Source organism: Peromyscus maniculatus, chromosome 5 (assembly GCF_049852395.1).
Source record: "Peromyscus maniculatus bairdii isolate BWxNUB_F1_BW_parent chromosome 5, HU_Pman_BW_mat_3.1, whole genome shotgun sequence".
Lineage (NCBI taxonomy): Eukaryota > Metazoa > Chordata > Mammalia > Rodentia > Cricetidae > Peromyscus > Peromyscus maniculatus.
The window spans coordinates 65,744,859-65,767,823 of NC_134856.1; the positions used below are offsets into that span (position 1 = coordinate 65,744,859).

Genomic DNA, 22,965 nt, shown 5'->3' on the forward strand with positions numbered 1-22,965 from the left:
CACTTTACTTACCTGGGTCTCACTTTTTTCCAGCTAGTCCATTTACTAGAACTTAAAAAAACTATTTAATTGACAAAAATAATTTATTATCTATGTTTATAAGATGCAATATAATTTTTGACATGTACACACACAAATACATACACACACATTGTAGAAAGATTGAAAACAAACTAACCAGCTGTGGTGGTTTAAATGCAAATCATATATTTGAATGTTTTGTCCCTAGTTGGTGGAACTGTTTTGGGGGAATTAGAACATACAGCTTTGTTGGAGAAGGTGTGTTAGCTTTGAAGTTTCAAAAGCCCAAGCCATCCCAGTTAGCTCTCTACCTCCTGTCTGTGCTTCAGGATATAAGCTCTCAGCTACTGCTCCAGCACCATGCCTGCCTGCCTGCCTGCCTGCCACCACACTCACCATCATAGTCATGGACTAACCCTTGGAAACTGTAAGCAAGCCCCCAGCTAAATGTGATGTCCCTTCACAGCAATAGAACAGAAACTAAGACATTGTCAAATACATCCTCTCACCCATACTATTATTATTTACTTTTTAAAAAATTTTTCAAGACAAGATTTCTTTGTGTAGCTATGGCTGTCCTGGAACTCATTCGATAGACCAGGCTGTTCCCGACCTCACAGAGATCCACTGCCTCTGCCTCCTGAGTGCTGGGATTAAAGGTGTGCACCACCACCACACCCCGCTCCCATATTATGTTTTATAGTTAAGTCTACTTAACTATATTTTCTTAACTATACATAGTTAATATTTTTAGTATTTTAGTATACTAAAATACTTTGAATAGATATTAACTATGGTCACTGGGCTGTTTGAGCTCTAATTTTCCCTTTTGTCCAGAACTTTATACATTTTGGACAATATATTTTTCTGTATCCCACACCCACCCCACTAATCTATGAGAATCACAATTCTCTCTGCCTCCGTGCATTGACCTGTTTTACACTCCATGTACAAATGGAATCATGTGCTTGCCTGTCTGTGCCTGCTTTTTTCACTTAACATGATGTCTTCTAGATCTATCCATGGTGACATAAATAGCAAGACTTCCTTACCTTAAAGGCTGAATTGTATTCCATTGTATATGCCTCCTGCCTTCGCCAGTTCATCCTTTGATAGACACTTGGGGAGGTTCTGTGTATTTGTTTTTGTGAACAAGTTTCCATGAGCCTGGGTGCACAGACATCTTTCTTTGATTCTGTCACCTTTGAACATGTACCTGGAAGTGAGATCATTTGAAAATAAGCTAGTTCTATTTCTAATTGGGGTGGGGGGACATTTTCTTATTTCTTTCAATGACAACTGTACCTATTTATATTTTCACAAAAAGTATGCAAGAGTTCACCTTCCCTACCTCTTTCAGAATGGTCTGTCATTTCTGCCAGCAGGCATTCTGACAGTGGTGAGACGTGGCATCCGTGGGATGCTATTTGCATTTCCCTGGTGATTGGTGACCTTGAACACTTTTCACTTCCCTCATGTGCTTTGTCTCCTTTTGAAAATGTTTATTCTTATTTTGCCTATTTTTACATTGGATCGTCTGCTGTCTTACTGATTTGAATCTCTCACACACTTTCATTGTTAACCCTTTATCAAACACATTATTTGGAGGTACCATCTCCCAATATGCCGTTGTCTGCCTTCTCCATGGATTGCCTCTTTGGCTGTCCATACAGAAGCTTCTGGTCTTGAGGAAAGTGCATCTGCCCATTTAAGCTTTGCTTGCCTGTGCTTCTGGGTTTGCTTAATAAACAGAACAACAAACAAACCAAAACAAACGGAAATAATAACCACTGCCCAGACCAGTGTCTGCTTTCCCATGTTTTCTCCCAGTTGTTTTATAAGTTCGGTACTTACATTTGCCCTAATGCATCTCACATTGGCTGTTGTAAATGGTACTGGATAACGAAGAAGTCACTCTTCTTCATATAGATACCCAGCTGTCACTCCACTGTGTATTGAAATGACAGCTTTCCCCCACTCTGTGTTCCTGGAAACTTGGTCAAAATTAAATTGGTCAAAACTGAGTAGATTTATTCTAGAGCCTTCTTTCTGTTCTGCTCCATTAAGCCTATATGTTTTTATGGCATTTTAGGTTGATTTAAACAGCAACAACAACAAAGCAAAAAAAATACCACCCATCTCTGTTTCCCTGTGGTTTCTCCTATTGTCTTCCTGGGTTCAGGATTTACCTCCTTCGTAAGCATTTTGACTGTGGAAGCTTTACACCTGCTTTTAGGTCAGGTGGTGTGACGCTTCGAGTTTTTTTCATTTTTGTTCAAGATTGCTTTAGCAATTTGGGTTCTTTTGTGCTTCCACATGAATTTTAGAATTGACTTCTGTTTCTAGTTATTTGGGGGGAAAAGTCCCTGGGTATTTGGTAGGGAGTGAACTGGATCTCTAGAGATTGCTGGGGCAGCTGTTGACATGTTAGCAATATTAATCTATTTAAAGGGATAGCAGCTCAGTAGTTTGGGACATTTCCAGTCTTTTTCACCAGTATTTTATAGTTTTGACCATAAAAGCTTTTGCCTCCATGGTTAAATTTATTGCTATGTTGCACTTTTTTTGGTAGCTCTTACAAGTAGGTTGTTTGCTGATATCTTTTCTGATAGCTGGTTGTTAATGTTAGTCATTTTCAGAAGTTGGTTTTTATATCTTGCAAGTTTTACTGAGTGGTTTGAGTCTTTAGGATTTTCTGTGTAAGATTTGGGAACTTCACCCTCCACTTGCCCTCATGACCAATTCCCAACATGAAAACAACAAACAAATCAGAACGAAAACATCCTTATAAGGTCATTGTGTATGTCTTAGGGTTACTGTCGCTATGATGAAATGCCATGCCTACCAGTAAGCTGGGCAGGAAAGGGTTTATTTGGCTTACACTTCCACACTGTAGTTATCAGTGAAGGAAGTCAGGGCAGAATCTCAAGCAGGGTTGGAACCTGGGACAGGAGCTGATGCAGAGGCCATGGAGGGGTACTGCTTACTGGATTGCTCCTCCTCATGGCTTGCTCAGCCTGCTTTCTTATAGAACCCAGGACCACCAGCCGAGGTATGGCACCATCCACAATGGGCTGGGCCCTCCCAAATCAATCACTAATTAAGAAAATTCCCCACAGGCATACCTACAACTCAGAGCCATTTTCTCAGTTGAGGCTCTCTCTTCTCTGATGACCCTAGCTTGTGTCAAGTTGACATAAAACTAGCCAGGACAGTGTGCAAAGTCAAAATGGATAAATGAAAGGAATATACATTGTAGCAAGCTTAATGCCAATCATGGTGGCATATCATCTGTAATCTTGGGATTCAGAAGGCTAAGGCAGGAGGATCATGAGTTCAAGGCCAACCTGGGCTACATAACAAGATTTTGCCTCAAAAAACAACCATCAGAAAAAAACAACAGCAACAACTTCCAGGGTGAGTATTAGATGTATAATTCTCTGCAAGTCCTGTTACCTTTTTTCTATTTTTACTGAAAAATATCCTGTACAATATATTCTGATTGTGGTTTCCTCTTCCCTAACTCCTCCAAGATCCTCCCATCTCTTCACCTACCCAACTCCATGCCTTTTCTTTCTCTCTTTAGAAAACAAACATGCAACCAAACAAACACATCAGAATTTAAAAACAGAAAGAAGAAACCACACACACACACACACACACACACACACACACACACACACACACACTCCTCAGACACAAAACTCATAAAAACACAAAATCAAAAACCGTAATACATAAGCAAAAGACCAATAACACAAAAATTCCCAATCAAAACAATATGAGACAAAAGTCTACAAAACTTGAATTGGTTTTGTGTTGGCCATCTGCTGCTGGCTGGGCATGAGGCCCACCGTTGAGTGTGGTTAATGTACCCAGTGAGCCTGTCACCATTCCTAAGCTCGGCTTTCATTTCAGAATCTCTTTTATTACTCTGCCTTCTGTGCTTGAAAAGGAGGAAAAAGCCCCTCCTACATTCTGAAGTGTTTTAGTTTTCTCCAGGCTGTACCTCTAAAAGCAGCTCCAGGTCTTCTTTGCATGCTAAGGCTTGACCTAATCAACAGGTTCAGGCAAGAGGGTGTCATAGCTCAGACCACACCCACGGAGTTCATGGAAGGAGGTCAGACTCGGGGTGTATTTTCAAAGTAGGCCCAACAGGTTTTCTTCATGGCTTAAGTAAAGGATATAAGACAAAGAGAGGAGTCAAAGACATTCCACAACTTCCATTACAAACAACTGGGGAAATGAATTGGCTTCATTAGAAATAAGAAAGCCATGGGGTATCAGAGTTTGCACGAAAGGACTGGGACTTCCGTTTTATCCATGTGAAGTTTGAGGTGCCTTTTTTTTGTGTCTCAGCAGAGATGTCAAAGAGTCAATTAAGTATCTTGGAATTTAGTTTAGGATTGGAAACTTAAAACTTTGGAGGAGTCACACTGTGTTGTTTCCATACACACAACACACACACACATATACACACACACAAACATGCATACATACCATCTTACACACATTTAACTATTCTCTCACAAGACTGAGCTAAAAAAGGACACAGAAAACCACTTAGACTTTTAATCTCTCACCCAGGCACAGTGCGGGCATTATAGCCATAGTAGCATCATCAGGACGTGCTCCTTTGTGTCTGTGGAGACCCGTGGGTGGTTCTAGTAAGTCAGTAAATTGACTTCCTGAATCTAATCAGACTTCCTGTTGAAGCCTATGTTAAATCCAAGGAGTCTAACAAATAAAGCCGGAACAAAACCAAGATGTGGACTGACAGGGGAAGGGGGAACAGGAGGGCTACAAAGGAAACAAGAGCAAAAGGAAGAGAAACATTCTGCACTGAAGTTCAGCTGCCCAGAGTGGCCACTGTCTGGCAGACCTGAGGAGTCCCAGCCAACTTCAGTGAACAGCGGGGAGTCAGTAGAACCTGTGCCCGGTAAGGATGCCTAGGAGCGCCCATATCCAGCTCTCTACAGCTGATTTACAACCCTACCCCAGTCAGCAACTGACTGGAGAGAGGAAAACGGCAGCCGCTGGCAGTAGGGATTGTACAATACGCATGAAGATTAAGACATCACACACCTGTGGGAGGGGAAGAGTGCCTCTTCCAGGTAGATGAGTCTCCGGCCAGCATCCATGAATCTGCTCCCAAGTGAAAGTTGCATTTCAACTGCCGTCAAGTTAACAACTGCCTGGAGAACACAACTGAGGAGCTCTGGAACTCTAGGTCACTCTGGAGCAGAACAGAAAGCCAGCAAGACCAAATGTAAGCTCAGAATTTCAGTCATGCAGCCACGTCGTTGATATCTGATGGACATCCTGAATGCGGTGTAAACTGAAGAGGATAGAAATAAACAAGTAGAATGTAACAGAGGGGAAAAGAAAGTTAAATTGTTAGCACACTTGGTGTGATAGGAAAGCCATTGGAAGCTAGAACAAGATTCTTTTTTAAAAAAAACATTCAGGAAACAACAGTAATCAGAACTGAAGAATAAAGTTTAAGAAACTATCTCCCAAAGGCACAGCAAAATTATGGAGGAGTAAGTAAGAAAGGGAAGAAAGGAACGTGGTGATGAGTACAGGGAGCAGGGAGCCCGCATCGGCACACCACAGAGACTGACAAGATGAGGTGGGGACTCGGGAAAGTTCTCTAAACTTTAGGAGGAGGGGCACATATAGAGGAAAAAGGTCACTGGGAGGATGTTCTTGGGTACTGTGTCTTGTCCAGGCCCTTTCCTTAGTCACTTCTTCCTCCAATCCACCATGAGTTAAGACATGCCATACGATTCCACCACCATAATGATCAGCCTTGACCACGGGCCCAGAGGCAACAGAGCCAAAGACTATGGACTAAAGTTAACTGAAAATCATTCTTCTCTTTACATCGTTGTGTTGGTATTTTGTCCCAGCAACAAAAGTCCAAGAAATATGCTACAACTTCACGAAATTTTAGAACACAAGTAAAAAGAAAATGGAATAATTCCATAACATTCAATGGAGACAGTGACATCACAGTCAAACCAAAAGAACAAAAAACAACTTCACATCAACAGGGCAATGACATTGAAACCAGAAGATATCAAGTATCACCTGTAAGTATTTAAAGTCCCAACATTTACCTATTCTTTAAATTCCTGTTCCCATCCCAGAGAGGCCAGTTCTGATGCATTTATTCCAGATTTCATCCGATTACTGTCTACTTCATTCCTCTGTTCACCAATGAGACATTCTTCAGACTAGGGATCAACTAAGAGGAAACTAACTTGGATAAGAATTTAGTAATCTATTTTTATCAGTATAAACATGTGTTAGGTTTGGCATTTCAACTTTTAATTACTTCACAGGATACCACAAAACTTTTATTATTGTACTAATTTTCAATATAGCTACCCTAAAATGTCTTATTTGGAACAATAAAATAGATCCCTAGCAAAGAATTTTAATCATTCTTTTACTTTTTCTGTTTAGGTTTTTTTTGTTGTTGTTGTTTTGTTTTTTTGTTTTTTCAAGACAGGGTTTCTCTGTGTAGCTTTGTGCCTTTTCTGGAACTCGCTTTGGAGACCAGGCTGGCCTCGAACTCACAGAGATCCGCCTGGCTCTGCCTCCTGAGTGCCGGGATTAAAGGCGTGCGCCACCACCGCCCGGCTCTGTTTTGGTTTTTTTGAGACAGGGTTTCACCTCATAGACCAAGCTGGCCATGAACTTACAATCCTCTTACTTCAGCCACTTGGGTGCTGGGGTTATAGTTAAGTACTACCAAATCCTGCAAAATGTTAGTCTTTCTGCTTGACATCTTCCAACATCAGAAAAAAGCTACAGTATCATAATACCAGCCAGCATTCATGAGTTCATGAGGAAGCACTTAGTACTCAGTGTTGTATTTAATCCCTGCATCCACCCTATTAGGAAAGTACCTGACAAATTCTCATCTGATTGATAGTGCAGTGAGTTTTAGTTACCCCAGGCCATGTACAGTTAGAACATAAAGCCAGGCTTCCAAATGAGACATCAGAGCCAGTGTCAACTCAGACATATGCTACATCATCTATCAGACCATTTCCCCCCAAGAGATAAGCCACTGGGATTTGATGTGTCCAATAGAATGCAACTGTAAACAATTTTATCCTAGCTTTCCTCTACATTTTTAATGAAGAAAATATTATATGTACAGACATACTTCACACTTGACATAATGAAAACCTGAGGAGAAATTTGAAGGTATTTCAAACGACAACACAAATAGACCATACACAGGCTTGCCCAAACCTCTTCCTCTGCTGTGCAGTATGGAGCGGAGTCCCTGCCTCCTCACCCAATCAGCAACCCGATCATCCCTGTCTACAACGTCATTGTTTCTTACATGTATCCCAATTCCACTCCCTGCTCTGCTGACCCAGCATGCTGACCTCATGTCTTAGTGTCTTTCCGGGCACAAAAGCTTTCTGGAGAAGGACACCCGAACAAGGCAGTGTAGAGCCAGGCCTGTTGGAGGACAGCTGTAACTCCAGCACTGGGGAGGCTGTGGCACGAGGTTCTCAAGTTCAGGGCCAGCCTGGGCTACATAGCCATCTTTTCTCAACCCCACTGCTGTGTGACTTTTCCCAGGGAGACGTATTTACCCCAGAGAAGACAGGGATGTCCAGCCAGAGAAATGATGCCATTCAAGTCCAGCATGAGCCAGTGAGTTGACTGGGATCTTTACAAGAGCTTGGGTAGCTAACTGGCAGCTGCAGCGCCAGAAGGGCCATCCCAGGCTGCGCCTTTGGGGCTCCCGGCATGAAGTCCCCTCCACTGTGGGTCCAGACTTGAGGAGGGGCTTTGTGGCCCTCACGGCTTTCTGAGCCTTCTAAATTCTGCAGTTTGATTATGCTCCCTGAGTCATGAGCCTTCCTTCTCTCTCCAGGAGGGAAGTATTTCAATCAGAGGAAACCTAGCATTCACTCTCCTTCACCCCCAAAATAGGGAGGAAAATCCTCAAAGGAAACTTATTCAAATGTGAGCAGATGGCGGGAGAGGAAGGGCAAACCCATTCGATAAAAGTAGCATCTACTTTCAACTTGGAAATGTATATTTCAGGTCACATAAACATGTTCTTAGTCTACCGTCCGTTACTATAATAAAACATCACAGGGTAATTCATAAAGAATAATTGTGAAGCCTGGAAAATTCCACATTGGGAAACAGAATTTGAAGGCCGCCTTGCTGGTGAGGACTGTCAGCCCCCAAGGCAAAGAGGACATCACATGGTAAGACAAAGTATCTTAAGTTAGGTCGGTCCTCTTCTCATAAAGCCACAGTCCCATTGGCTTAGGGCTCCACCCTTATGGCCTCATTTAACCTTAATTACCTCCTGCCTCCAAATACCGTGGATTAAATTTCTACCCTTTTAATGCCTCATCATAAGGATTACTTTTCAGAGTGCATTTTGGTGCAGATATTCAATCCATAGTCCATGGCGTGCTCCTCTGCAGGCTACAGGAGGACAGACACCAGTAAAGAGCAGGTCCTGCAAGCCTCTCTCTGTTGGCCAAACAGAAGCGACATTTCTGTCCCAGGCTGCAACAGCAGAATGTATCTTGAAGCCCCTGGTTCAGATCCAATGTCATATGAAGTGAATTAGCAAGGCTCAGAGTCTGGCTGTGGTGGAGCCTCCGCTGGAACAGCAGCATGGGCCCAGCCCAGAGGAGAAGTAGGGAAGCCACTTTGCAGGCAGAGGTGGTCATTACTGTGTTGTGCCCTCAACAGGAAAATGGCCAAAGGCTTCTCCATTCAAATCGGCTTTGGAAACTCAGGATCCTGCTGAAAAACGTCCTGTGTTGGGTATATACACAGGTACTTCCGACCTCATCAGGCTGTAATTAAAACTCCTGTATTTCCAGACTCTGCTCACCCGAACAATGTGGAGTCAAACCACAAGAAAATGTGTTATCACTCAAATGAGTCCATATTTTGCGTACAACTGAAATGCAACACGAAGCCGTGAACGGTTAAATGTGAAAGTAAAATTGGATGCAGACACTGGTTGGTTCTCCAGCTACCTGGGTCTCACCTTTCAAGAGATGTGAGCCGCAGGTCACAGCTATATACCCAGGGCACAGCCTCAAGATCAAAGCCTTTGGCACTGAAGGAAGTGTTCGCGGTCCGCCCAGCCGATCCACAAGCCACCCATTGTGCCCTTCCCATGTCCTCGTTCAGTCCAAGCTGTAAAACGTTATGTGTTTGAATGACGTTTTAAAGCGCTCTGTGCAATTAACTTTTAAGGCGCAGAGGCTGGTTTTCCTTCGCTGTATATATGAAACTCCCCATAAACGTAAAGTCCTTGGGTGTGTTTGGGGGAGGGGATGATTAAAAAGAGCAAAGCTCTTGAAAGGAACAAACACTTCAAAAAGTGAAACCCGAGGTGTTTTTCCCCCCTCATAATATTAAAAATGCCTTTATAGTTGGAAAAAGTCAATAGATCAAAAATACATACAGCAAAAAGAGCTATATGGACTCCGTGTTCGCTCATGCCCAATTTGCATCTGCTCTCCTAGGGAAACCCCTGCTTTTTAAGTATAATTATCACAAAAGAGTGTAAGCTGCCTTCTCCTGGCGCTCTGCACTAGTGGTGTGAGAACGCACTCTTTGTTAATGGTTGGCTCACCCAGTCCAGGATTTGGGGCAGAGTGGCTGGCTTGTGGATATTTATCCTAGTTTTAAAGCATTCCTCCGAGCGAGCTTGTTTGTAAAGCTCTTAGAAAAAATGAAAACATATTCCAGAGGCTGATTCCAAACCAAGACACGTCCATGGTCCACATTGTGCAGATGGTGGCTTGGGGTAGGAACAGGTCCTTGCTCATTCTGTGAACCAGTCCGGGCACAGCCAGTGTGTCTCACACAGCAAGACTCAACACTGACAGTCAAGTCTAATTAGGTTATGGCAAAACAGTGGACTCAGACTGTACAGCTGAACCAAAGGGGTCCTGCCAGGACCTCTCAGACATCAATTGGGGTGCTCCCGGGTGGCCTAGGGGTTAGGATGCGTCACTCTCTCAAATATCAGGTTGTTCGGACCCTTAGTGCACAGAAAATTCAGAACTTGCCACTCTATACTCTTGTTTGAGAATGTTCCTAGCTAAGTAAAATGGACAATGCAGGCGACTTTCATTGGTGAAATCACAGTGCGTGGTACATAGCAACTTGGTAACTAATAAAGCCATTCACGTTATGCAAACATTAGGTCACTTGCAGATCTGGAGCCAGAGAGACATGCACTGTAAATTTAAGGAAACGACTCACAGCCCACCCACCAGACACACAATGTTTTTCCTCTTGTTATCTCTGTCTTTTAAGAATGTATACACTTGTGTGTGTGTGTGTGTGTGTGTGTGTGTGTGTGTGTGTGTGTGTAGGTGTGTGCTTGGAAGGCAGAGGACAACAGCAGGTGTTGTTCATTAGGCGCTGTCCGCTTCGTTTTTGAGACAGAGTCTCTCACTAGGCTGGAACTTGCCAAGTGAGAGTAAGCCAGGCTGACTGGCCCCTGAGCCCCAGGGACCCACCCATCCCTACCTCCCCAGTGTGGAGATTACATGTCCAACTCTTCAAAACACAAAACATAAACAAACAAAAGACCCAGGTTCAAGTGACTGTGCTCAGATCCTTATGCAAAGCAAGTACTTTACTGATCAAGCTATCCCAGCCCTGGGTTAGACTCTTAAAACAGTAGCTTATGGAGCTCTGTTGGCCAGCTTTTAGCAAAAATAGCAGTATGCACTCTACCTGGATATAGAGCTAAGCAGCATGTTTGATGTAAGAACTTAAGCAAACTGAATTTCCTGAACAGAAGCAGTCATCCTGGTGTATTGTCGGGTACAAGGAGAATTCACTCAGTGTCCCTCAAAGGGTACCAGCCTGAATGAGACATCTAACATAAAGTTTGTGAGTGGGCAGATCTCACCTTCCAAACCTTTACATGGATGACTTTTAGAGGGTCCAGCACTGTGCTGGTTACCCTCATCACAGTTTATTGGTTTCTTCCGTGTGGAATTGTGTAACCGGTGTCCAGGGTTTTTGAAAATAAACACAGCTGATTCTTGGAGAGCCTGAAAGGGGACCACAGACAACAACATGGACTGAGGGAGCTAAATGTGTGTTTGATTCCGACAGGCATCAAATCAAGGGTTTCCTTTCCAAGGGAGCCTGGCAAGGAAGCAACAGCAGATGCCCAGAGAAGCCTGGGTCAACTAATTCAATGGCAGGTCCTGGAGCAAGTACTGACAACGGCCAGACTAACCTCACAGCCCAAATTCCTTCTTTCTCCTTCCTCCCTAATCTACCAGGGCTAGCCTCCAGCAAATCAAGCAGTCCTGGAAACTGGTGAAAGAATCACCAAATGAATACCATTTACGGAACTCTAGCTCTGGTCTGGGCACTGGGTGTGCTGGGCAAATGTGTCATCTTCAGGGTACCTGGTGGTCCTGTCCTGACTGGACAGGACAGTCTGAGAAGAACCCAGGTAACTAAGAAACTAATGAAAGCCTCTTTCCTCCTTTCCTTCCTTCCTCCCTCCCTCCTTCTTCCTTTATTCCTCCTTTCTTTCCTTCCTTCTTCCTCCCTCCTTCCCTTTCTGGGTCCTGGGGATCACACTCAGATCATCAGGCTTGGTGGTAAATGCCGTAATCCTCTGAGTCATATCATAGGCCCAGAAAATGCATGTTTAAATGAAGATGGAAAGAACCATTAGGAAGAAAGGAGTTACAGACATGGAGCATCTGGAAGCAAAACATCCTAAAGAGAAGGATGAGGAGTCTAAACGTAACGAAGGCCTGTGCCATGACTGGAGTGAAGGAGACAGAGCTGTGATAAGGCACTCTTAGGGCGATGGTTTTAAGAGCTGTTCCTATGTAGTGGCTTCTGCAGAGTTTCAGAGCTCATCTAGGTTATATGTTGAGACTGTAGCTGCAAGGTAGCATAGGAGATTGAAGAATGAAGATACAAAATGAACTCTGAGAAGCACGAAAAAGGGACCCGAGCAGAGAAAAAGAGATGTTTACCTTGCTAGACAGTGGGAGAATCCCACCATGGTTGGATTTGCAGAAGATTTACTTGCCTCGTTGTTTATACACTACCTCCTGCCAGGCTTGGGTACCATTGATCACTCAGGAGTCAGAGTTGGCTTTGTGCACCACTGTGGCTTTCGTGAGTGGATGTCATGTAAAGAGGTTTAAGAAGCTAGTAAAAGGGATGACTGCAGAGATCGACCACGGAGATGATTGAAGAAAACTTTTTAAGACTCATGGGCCAGTAGTCATGTTGAAAACAACAGCTATGGAAAGGCCATGTCATATTGGAGGATGCGGCAACCGGGGAGTTTGGAGCAGATAGTTGTGAGTGTTGAAAAATGAGGACTAGGGTGTGACCCTAGAGGTGGAGGGCTGAAGCAATGTGAAGGTCAAGAAACAGAGAAGCCAAATGCCCTTCAGTCCCCCAGTCTGATCAAGATGTCCTCATCTACAATTTGTAAATGTTTTACATATATTTAATTCTCACTTAAGACATAAATCCGCCTGGGTTGGTGTTTGTGGATGATGTGAGATCACCATTTTTATTTTCTTTTTGGGCTCCAGTATTTCCTGCACCATGTGACTGTATATTTCTTCTCTAAATGGCCATTAAATTAGTTCCCTCTTTGTTGATCTCACCCTTTTGTGCTCCTTGTCTGCTCTGAAGTAAGTCAGGCCCTCCAGCCTCTTCTCCTATAGTCCGTAGTATCCTGATCAATGTCGTAAAAGTAAACTTTCTAAAATACATACATGGCCAGGCCACTCCCCTAATTAGAATTGTTGAATAATTTCTTTTGCAGGAATACGATCCAAACCCATAAGGGTGGCGTGGGTACCCTGTCTCACAATGCCTCTCGTTCTGACGGTCTTTGCTGATAGAGTCTTCTTCATTTCCTGGCGCCATCCACATTTGTATTTCAGTACTTCCGCATAGAAAATCTAGATCCAATTAACTTCTGAAATACCTTACTGAGTTGTATTTGCTACATTTAAGAAGCTCTAGTTCATTTATTTGGCATTTACTTGGCATCTGATCTCTAATACACACTATTTTGGCATCATAAATGTCCGTATGTGTTTACAATCAACAGACAGAAAACAGGGGCCCAATCCCTATTTAAAGGGTAGGAGCCCAAGTGTTGTAGACATTTGAATCAACTGCCACAGCCCCAAGTGGGAGAAATGGCTCCTTGCTTGATGAAAATCAGTTGTGGCTTTGTGGGACAGATGTTTGGATACATACGTGAATAAACTGCTATAAAGGTGAATAAAAATTATAAAGCCATGGAAGGAGTGAGAGGGCATTTTAAGTAGAGAAGTGGCATCAGTTAAGCAAGGCAAGTGGGGAATGGGACCTTGCCGTCTACGGTGGAGCAAGAGAAAGACGAATGGCTGGAAAGCCAGCTAGGGTCAGAGTGCACAAATTCCTTGACATTGGGGAACAGCCTATTAAGGGACTGGTGGGATTAGGAAGTCACTCTCGTAGGTGGACCAAACCCTAAACTCCGGGATATTAAGTATAAGAGAATGGGCCCATATGCTGCTGGTTTTTCCTGAGAGTTAGAAAAGCCAAACAACATGCCAGAGACACTCCAGAAGGAGACCTATCACAATGAAATGGTAAGAATGTGAGAATTCCTGCCTTGTGTAAGCCTCTGCATTCACCTGAATGGGGTTTCCCACACATGTGTTGCTTTTGTGTATGTATGGATGAGTGTGCACTTGTGTGGGTGAGGTGAGTGTGCATGTCTCTGTGTGTGACTGCAGAGGACAGAAGAGTGTGTCTGGTGTCCTGTTGCATCATTCCCAGCCTATTCCCTTGAAACAGGGTCTCCCACTGAACCTGACACTCAGCATTTCAATGATGCTACTTGACTCGCAAGCTCCTGCCTATCTCTGCTGTCCACTGCCAGGGTTACAGGCTATGAGGCCATGCCTAGCTTTTACATGGGTGCTTCGGATCCAAATCTGGGTCCTCATGGTTACACAGTAAGCATTCTTACTCACAGAGCTGTCTCTCCAGCCCCCCCTTGTTGCTTGTTTTCAAATACATGCTGCTTTAAATTCTTTCTGTAGCCTAGCTTTGTATCTTTGGATTAATGGTGATATTCTTTTCTCTCCTCCCACTCTGGTGTGTGACAGCTTCTACTGGATATGGTTGGGTCCCCAGACCAGGATCTCCAGGAAGCTGCTGCCGGCTGTATATCTAACATCCGCAGGTTGGCTCTCGCTACAGAAAAGGCGAGATACACTTGAAACGTGAATGCACACCAGCTACCAAACGTTCTGACAAAGGACATACCACTCCCTCTGCCAGGAAGCCGGAGTCGAGAAGCATTTATCAACCAGTCCTTCACACAGTCTAAACAAAAAAACACACGGATTAAGACATACTTTAACTTGAAAACTGCAAGAATCTTTTTATTCTATTTAATGAAAAGTAAATATGTAATGAAATGTACAACCAATAAATTTGTGATAATTTTCCAAGAATTGGAAGGTATATGTATACATTATATACATAGTTCAACTACACTTTTGCATCTGCAGTGATTTTAATAAAGAATATAGCGTTCCTGGTGTGCAAGTTCCAGATGCACCCGTGAATGTCTTGAGAACCCCTTTTCTGTTAAACCGATCTGGCTGTCCTGTGCCTCGGCTGTCTGCTTGATCGCTTGCAAGCCACAGGAGAGTTCTGAGGAGACGTGCTGATTTCACAAATGGTTATTAAATAGAAGTCAGCATTGAGCAGCTGCTCTGAGCAAGAGCATTCTGAGGTCATCCCAAACTTCTCCCCATACCGTCAAACACCCGCGACAATAATGTGCAACTGTCACCACACCGCGGCCTGCAAATCGCAAGGACAAGGAGTCCTTTCACTTTGGGACGGACGAGTGTAAACAACGATATGTTTCACTTCCCTCGCAGCCAGTCACCAACACTTTTATTGAAATTAATTTATGCTGATGTAAGGATAATATTATTTCACATAAAATTACTCTGAAATTCTGAACTTATTTCCAGCACATGAAGTACTTTTTAAAAAGTGGCTACACGGGATTAGTCGCCTTTTATCAGGTTAAGAAACGTTAGGACCCACTTTTAAAAATCACATATGTAAGCTCTGTGTGCTGAAATGTTTGGGAACTAACTGTCCCAACCATCTAACACTCGCCAGAAAAACAGCGTTGCATGCTCCAAAGATCCCCCTCAGAGAATGCTTTAGCAAGCAGGCAAGGCCGTTTTATTGAAAAAATATTAGGTACTGTATATGTCATCTTTTGGAGAAAACCATAAACTTAATTGAATTCAATGTAAATAATTTGTACAAAATGAAAAAAGCCTGCACAAGATGAATATGAGATCAATAACAGAGGCTCCAGTAAAAAGGTAAGTGCTTCTGAGAATTTTAAGGTTTCATAAAACACCCGTTTTCTTTGCAGCTTTTTGAAGGGGAATATAAACGGGGATAATTCTAGGGAGGAAGCAGTGTTGATTCTAAGGATTAACTTTAAAGAGTAAAGGGTGCCTGTCTTCCAGCACTAGATATTTCTAACGGTCCCCACGCCATTGTTCGACAGCATTCAAAAAATACCTGGACGCAGTGGGCTGTGATAGCTCCAGGAAATGAATGATCATTCGATTACTAGAGTGACCTCAAAAGCTCACCATCGGCTTCAGGTCTTAAAATATTCCTGTGTCACCGGGCCCAGGAACTGAAGGGAAGCGAGATGAAAAACAGCAACGGCGAAGGGAGGGGACCGTGTGACCACTGACGGGACGACTGCGTTTTATGACGCTCATAGCGTTTGGTTTTATGATTAACAAATGCACAAAGCAAAAGCAACAGAATCATTTAAAAAGAAACCAGACACTTAGAAATGGACAAAAGCAGTGTGAAGATTGTCTTGTGTATTCTCTAAGGAAAGAAAGGCTTCCCTTCACATCCCCAGCAATGCAGTGCCTTATAGAATAAAATGTTGATCTCAAAGGCCAGGGTTGGGCTTACTTTGTGAAACAGTGTTATAGAAAATGCTGGTCTCACTGGGAAAACATCAAAGCCTGCAAAACACCCTTAGCTTTCAGAGGATGTGGGTGAAGCTGATCGGCCAATCCCCTGGTCAGCTAGTATACGCTGTGAGAATACTTACAGGTTTTTTTGTTTTTTTATTTTTTCCTTCTTTGTGAGGGTTTTTGTGATATTTATTTTGTGCTAGTGAAGGCTTTAGTTCTTTATGTTTTGGGTGACAAGTTTCTTTCTTAGGCTTTATTTTAACTGGACGTACAGAGAACACAATATGCCCTCTGGCTGCTTCGGTTTGGAAGGGGTTTAAGGTGGAAGGAATTTTAATTGGATTTCCTTTGGGAAACCCTAGCCATGATCTTCCACCTTTTTCCCAGTCATAATTTACCGCTATCGGGATGACTTGCGCTAAAAATAACTTGTTTCTTTCTTTCTTTTTTTTTTTTTTAACATTTTCTGAGTTCTAAAAATGAATTGACAGTTAGTTCTTTCAGGGCGTGGCATCCTGAGTTCTTCCTCATAGACGTGGTGTTACTGATGTATCTCTAAAGCATTCACACAGAACTGAGAGATTTTGATTTCAAAATACATGGAAAATGTATCCCCACTTAAGAAGGGTCTTGGTTTTGAGAGGAGCAAGTAGGTCCTTTCTTTTTCCTTTACTTAATATATTAGGTCAAGATAAAATTTCCCACTCCTAATGGTTTAAATTGTTTACTCTAATTTCATTCCATGAAGATTTGGGATTGGAATAACCTACGCTCATTACTGCAATTCAATGAAAATATTAAGGAAATTTACTTCAGATTCAATAAATGTTCCCAGACTAACAGCCCAAGTGCACTGAAGTGTAAAAATGGAACTCTCCCCATAAATGAGAATAGACTAGAAAGTGAATTGGTTTGGGTTCTACTATATGGTGCTATTATATTGCGGCACAGTGTTAGGTATTCAAACTTTATCACATTGCTGGTGTATTTCATTGTGGAGTTATGTGCCATGGTGGAGATGTGGCGGTCAGAGGCAACTGCAGAGTCAGCTCTCCCTCTATCCCGTGGGTCCTGGAGACTGACCTTCAGTCATCGGGCCAGGCAGCATGCACCTTTCCCTGTTGAGTCAGTATGACCCAATATTAGGTTCTGCTTCACTTGATTAGCATTCAGGAGGACTGGTAAAAGAGATTCCTTTATCTTCGTGGGAGAGCCTATCAGAATGAGAACCCCCATTCTGCAGGAGTAATTTTGCAAGACATGCCAAGACTTTATAATATTGTGTGCTTTGCTCTGCCCTGTGGTCCCACCATGATGATCTACCTTCTGACAGGCCTAAATCAATGGGACCCATTGATCATGGCCTGGAACTAACAAGGTAAGCCTTTTCTCTTTATAATTTGATTTTTCCCAGATACTTGTTACAGTGCTGGAAAGTTGACTGACTAGCTAGGTTTACAATACCAGAAATGCCAAGGAAACTCTGGTTCCTTCTTTGACAGTTCAACCACACACTGAAAGCATGTCTTCAAGTAATAATCCCATAGGAAGTTTTTCAAAATATATTGTTAAATTTCAAAGCAGGATCTGAAGCAGTATATATGGTGTGAAGTTGTTTTCTTTTGTTCTATGTCATGAGCCAGAGATATGGCTTGGTAGGTAAAGGTGCATGCTACCAAGCCTGATGACCCAAGGTTAACACCAGGGACCCACATGGTGGAAGAAGAGAGCTGACTCCCACAAGTTGTCCCCAGACCTCACATACTCACTGTGGCCTAAATCTCCTTATTCCCCCCCCCACAGTTAGACACAATGAATAAAGAGGTTTTATTTTTACAAGATTTTAGAAATGACGGAGGGCTTACTGGGATAGGAGGGAGATTTATATACATATACAAAACTGCCAGATAACAAAACTAATTATATATATATATATATATATATATATATATATATATATATATTCACAAAGAAAAAAGACCTTGAAATTTACATGGCAAATTATAAACCAGTGAGCATCCTACATGGTGGACAGAACTCATTTGTTTCCTATTTTGTTCATCTGTACATTTTAGTCTATGTTGCAATATATAGCTATCACTTTGTAAAAATACAGAAACTCCCAATTAATATTATTTAGAAACATGCACAGTAGATCATGATTCCTGTTTCTGAACACTAACCTTATTTTTAAGACATATTTTTATTTATTTGTGTGTGTGTGTGTGTGTGTGTGTGTGTGTGTGTGTGTGTGTGCCATATGCATGTGGATACCTGAAGAGGCTGGAAGAGGGTGTTAGCTCCCTTACAACTGCAGCTAAAGATGGTTGTATCGTTGTGATATGCTGAAGACTGAACTGGAATCCTCTAGAAGAGTAGCAAGCACTCTTAATGGCCAGGCCATTCCTCTAGTCACTGAACACAAACTTCAAAGGAGATACCCTGAGTTTACAAATGAAATATGCAGTATATACATGAAAGGACTGATTTTTTTCTGGGGTTGTTCTTTAGAATTTTGCATGAGTGCATGTGTACATGATGTATGGAGATACCCTGAGTTTACAAATGAAATATCCAGTATAAGCATGAAAGGACTGATTTTTTTCTGGGGTTCTTCTTTAGAATTTTGCATGAGTGCATGTGTACATGATGTATGGAGATACCCTGAGTTTACAAATGAAATATCCAGTATAAGCATGAAAGGACTGATTTTTTCTGGGGTTCTTCTTTAGAATTTTGCATGTATACATGATGTATTTACAACATTTCTACTCTTACCCCCTCTCTCTCCAATGCCTCTGGTGCTCTCCCCATTCCTTCTCAAATCAATGCCCTCTTCTTTAACTATATAATGTCTAATTATAAATATTACACACATTATATTAATACTATATAGTATGTTATAAGTATATATATATATATACATAAATATATATATACACACACATACACAACCTCCTGAGTCCATCTAGCGCTGCTCATATGTACATGTGTTTAGGGACTGATAACCTACTCTGGGAGAAGACTGACTCCCTCTCTCAGAGGCCACTAATTGCCTGTAAAAAGAATTGGGAGGTTGAAAATAGTAACTTTACCATGTGTGAAATTCTCAAAAAAAAAAAAACATAAATAAATAAAAGAACTCTGTGTGCATGTGTGTTTTTCACTAATAATGTTACGCTTAGCTTTTAAAAATATTTTTATGGCCAGGCGGTAGTGGTGCACACCTTTAATCCCAGCACTTTAATCCCAGGCAGAGGCAGGCAGATCTCTGTGAGTTCGAGGCCAGCCTGGTCTACAGTGTCCCAGGACAGGCTTCAAAGCTACACAGAGAAACTGTCTCAAAAAGAAACAAAATTTTTTATTAATTCTTTGAGAATTTCATATATTTTTCACCCCCTCCCCTCCCCTTAACATTTCCCAGATCCACCCTCCACTTCGTGCTCTCTTATTTTAGTCTATGACCCATCAAGTCCAATTTATGCTGATCATATTCCCCTGGGTATGGAGCCATTCACTGGAGTGATCTACGGAATACTCATTTGAAAGAGCTTTGAATTATTAAAACTTGCATAGCACAACTAAGACATCTCAAAGTGGCCACCTTGTAGACTCTGCCATTGGTTTGTTTTTATCAGTTAAGCATGTGGATTCCATTCATTCTTTCATTCATTCATCCATTCATCCATCCATTCATTCATTCACTCTCTCTCTGTCTCTCTCTTGTATCCCAGGCTACCTCAAATTCTCACTATATAGCTGAAGGTGACCTTGACCCTCTAAGCCTCCCTCCTCCATTTTCCTAGTGCTGAGATTACAAGCATGCAAACACACCCAGAGTATGAGATGCTGGGAGTTGAACCCAGGCTTTTGTGGATGCCAAGTAAGCATTCTGACAACCAAGCTATGTATCCAGCCCTGGACTCTCCATTTTAATACCACAGAAGAATGTAGTAAGTGAAAGAATGGGAAGGATCATTGATAGCTCCACTTCATAAACACTTTTAAGCAGTACAGAATGAGTTTGATGGATATTGTTTACTGTTCTGTAGATATCCAAGATGAATGATATGACAATGGCCTCTTTCAATATTCTATTGATGTATGCTATCAACCAGAATATACCAACTCTAAAGTATATATGGTATAGGCCCACCGACTTCCATATTTCTTTAAGATATGGTGGGTTTTTGCTTTGCACTGCTTGTTTATGCTCAGATTGCTTCCTTAATTCCATCTCATTCCAATACCTGTTTTCTCTGCTCTAATTTCTGCATCTCATTTCCATTCCAAGCTTCTCTGACAAAAGGTTACTGCATTCTCCAGCTTAAAAGTATTTTATGCTTTTCTTTGTATAAGTGAGGGATGTAAAATTGGTATTTCAATGTTTCTGGTGTGTAATCACCACACCTGACTGGAAATCATGAACTAGATGGACTTCTTGTGCTCCTGATCCACTATGTTCAAAGTTCCAAATAAAACCAGCATGTTCTTTAGTGAATCTGTCAGGACAAACATAAGCGTCTCCCTCCACTGCACACCGCCTTAACCTGTCAGCTGCTAAGAGACAGACGTTTAGTGTATTAGGATGGATCATGTGGACGTAAAGACTATAACGTCTTACCCATAACTATTACTACATAGATGTGTGTTTGTGTGTGTGTGGAAGAGAACTGATGCTGAAAAGCCACTCTTAATCACTCTAGGAGAAAGACTGGCTGAGGCCAGGAGATAAGATATGTTAGCAATTACGAGCTCCCATGTCTGCCAGGACCACACCGGGCAAGCAATCCAAATGGGAGAAAGGAGGTAAGAAGGTGGGTTTGTTTCTTTTACTACCACTGCTATAATGTCAAATGGCTTTCATCTCCCGTGTCTGGGAGAATGAAGATGTAGAGACTTTGGAGACTGGAGAAGACAAAAAAATAAATAAATAAATAAATAAATAAATAAATAAATAAATAAATAAATAAATAAATAAATAAATCGATGCTCCCTGCCAGATTGCTGTTACTGTTATTCAAGAGAAATTCACATTCAAATATAAAATGTATCAGATTATTGGCTTGCCAGTTCCTAGTGCCCCTAGGAAGTAGAATGCATAGTATTTGTCCTGTTATGTCTGGCTTGTTGCATTTGGCACAATGGATTCCAGATTCTCCCATATTGTAGCATGTGTCCAAATTTCCTTCCACTACAAAGCTGAGTAATATCCCATTGTGTGCATAAAAACACATTTTGTTTACTTCTCTGTCTATTGATGAACCCACTGGCTGTTGCCAGCATTTGGGCTATTGAGGATGGCTGTACATAAGTACACAATTGTCTATTCAGGATCCAGCTTCGGAGTCTTTTGGTTAGATACCAGAATTTCAATTGCAGATTGGGTTTGTTGCTTGTGGATCACTGTCTGGGCCAAGTGTTTCCAGGTTCTTAATGCCTTTTTCAAAGAAATGATGTGCACAGATTGCAAAGCACAAGGAACTTATCCAGAAGAAAAGTGATAGTACAAATCAGATGCACTGCAAGAGCCTCCTGATGAGGTCCAAGAGGAGAAGTTGGTTGCTAACGGGCATGGTATGGGTGAGCCTCTTTTGATTGGCAGGCTTGGGTTGCATAAGCCTTTCTTTACTGTGCATATCCTCTTCCATGATGCATCTGATTTTAATCATATGTACATCCAATCACGCATAGGCATAGGATGGTAAATAGGGCAAATAGGAATTTTTCCCTGAAAATTTACTCAAAGGGTAGTTTACCTTACTGCCATGCAGTTGCAGCTGGCTCAGGCTGTGTCATTTTGTCACCCTTAATTCCTGGATATGTTTTGGGATGCTCTTGACCAGAAAAGGGGAGTTAAGAAGGGGCTTCTAAGGAGAGAGTTAAGAGTAGGGTGTACAGGCAGCTTGATGCAGGTAAAGATGTCAGGTCGCGGGCTGGAGAGATGGCTCAGAGGTTAAGAGCACTGACTGCTCTTCCAGAGGCCCTGAGTTCAATTCCCAGCAACCACATGGTGGCTCACAACCATCTGTAATGAGATCTGGTGCCCTCTTCTGTATACATAATAAATAAAATAAAAAAAATTAAAAAAAAAGATGTCAGGTCGCTAAGTGCATTGTTAGTTAAGTGTGGGAGCTGTACCCTAGGCCAAACGGAATCTCAGGTTACTAAGCTATCTCTGTACTCGCCTGTGTCAGGAATAATATTTTTTAAAATGAGCTATTCAAATCTACAGTTAAAAACAAAGGTGCTTTGGGGTGTTCATACCAGCAGGGTCAGTAAATTGAGATAACCCCCACACACAACATCTTTGGGGGGCTTCCTACTAGGCATGCCAATGGTTTCACACTTGCTGACTCATTTGACAAGAATCCACTTGCTGTGGTCTGAGTATGTCCTTCCAAAATTCACATGCTGAATCCAAACTCCCAAGAGAATGCACTTAAAGAGGTTGGGCCTTTGGAAAGTAATTAAGGTCCATACCCTTGTAAAAGAGGCCCTGGGGGGCCTGCTAGTCCCTCTGCCCTTCTGTGTAGGAGAACACATGGAAGGCACTACGCATTGGCAAGGAACCCTAACCAGACACCAAATCTGCTAGGGCTTCATTGGTAGACCACCCAGCTTTCAGAACTGTGAGCAAGAAGTGCCTGTTGTTTATAAACTGTGCAGCCTAAGGTTTTTGTTGTAGCAGCCTTAGCAGATGCTCACTTAAGCAACTGGAGTCGAGTTAGTGTATCTTCATTTTTGAGTGAGCCCGTTTTCCCAGATGCCCTGAGCGTGCAAAGCAGGCATTTAAGAAGGTATAGTCTTGATTTGGGAATGACAACAGAGTCTCACAACAAACTCACCAATTAACCAAGGTGCCCTAAAACATCACCGGAGCTCT

General features: G+C 42.2%; 1 protein-coding gene across 2 annotated transcripts in view; it reads left to right on the top strand.

Annotated features, from left to right (window-relative positions):
* Nucleotides 1-14,558, top strand: part of Odad2 (outer dynein arm docking complex subunit 2) — a 154,142-nt gene extending 139,584 nt beyond the window's left edge. For both annotated transcript variants that reach the window (XM_042277920.2, XM_042277921.2), the window contains one exon: nucleotides 14,208-14,558. In XM_042277920.2, the coding sequence (XP_042133854.1) occupies nucleotides 14,208-14,321 (114 nt within the window). In that variant the 3' untranslated portion in view covers nucleotides 14,322-14,558. The remainder of the gene's footprint in view (nucleotides 1-14,207) is intronic.
* Nucleotides 14,559-22,965: the final 8,407 nt, after the last annotated feature.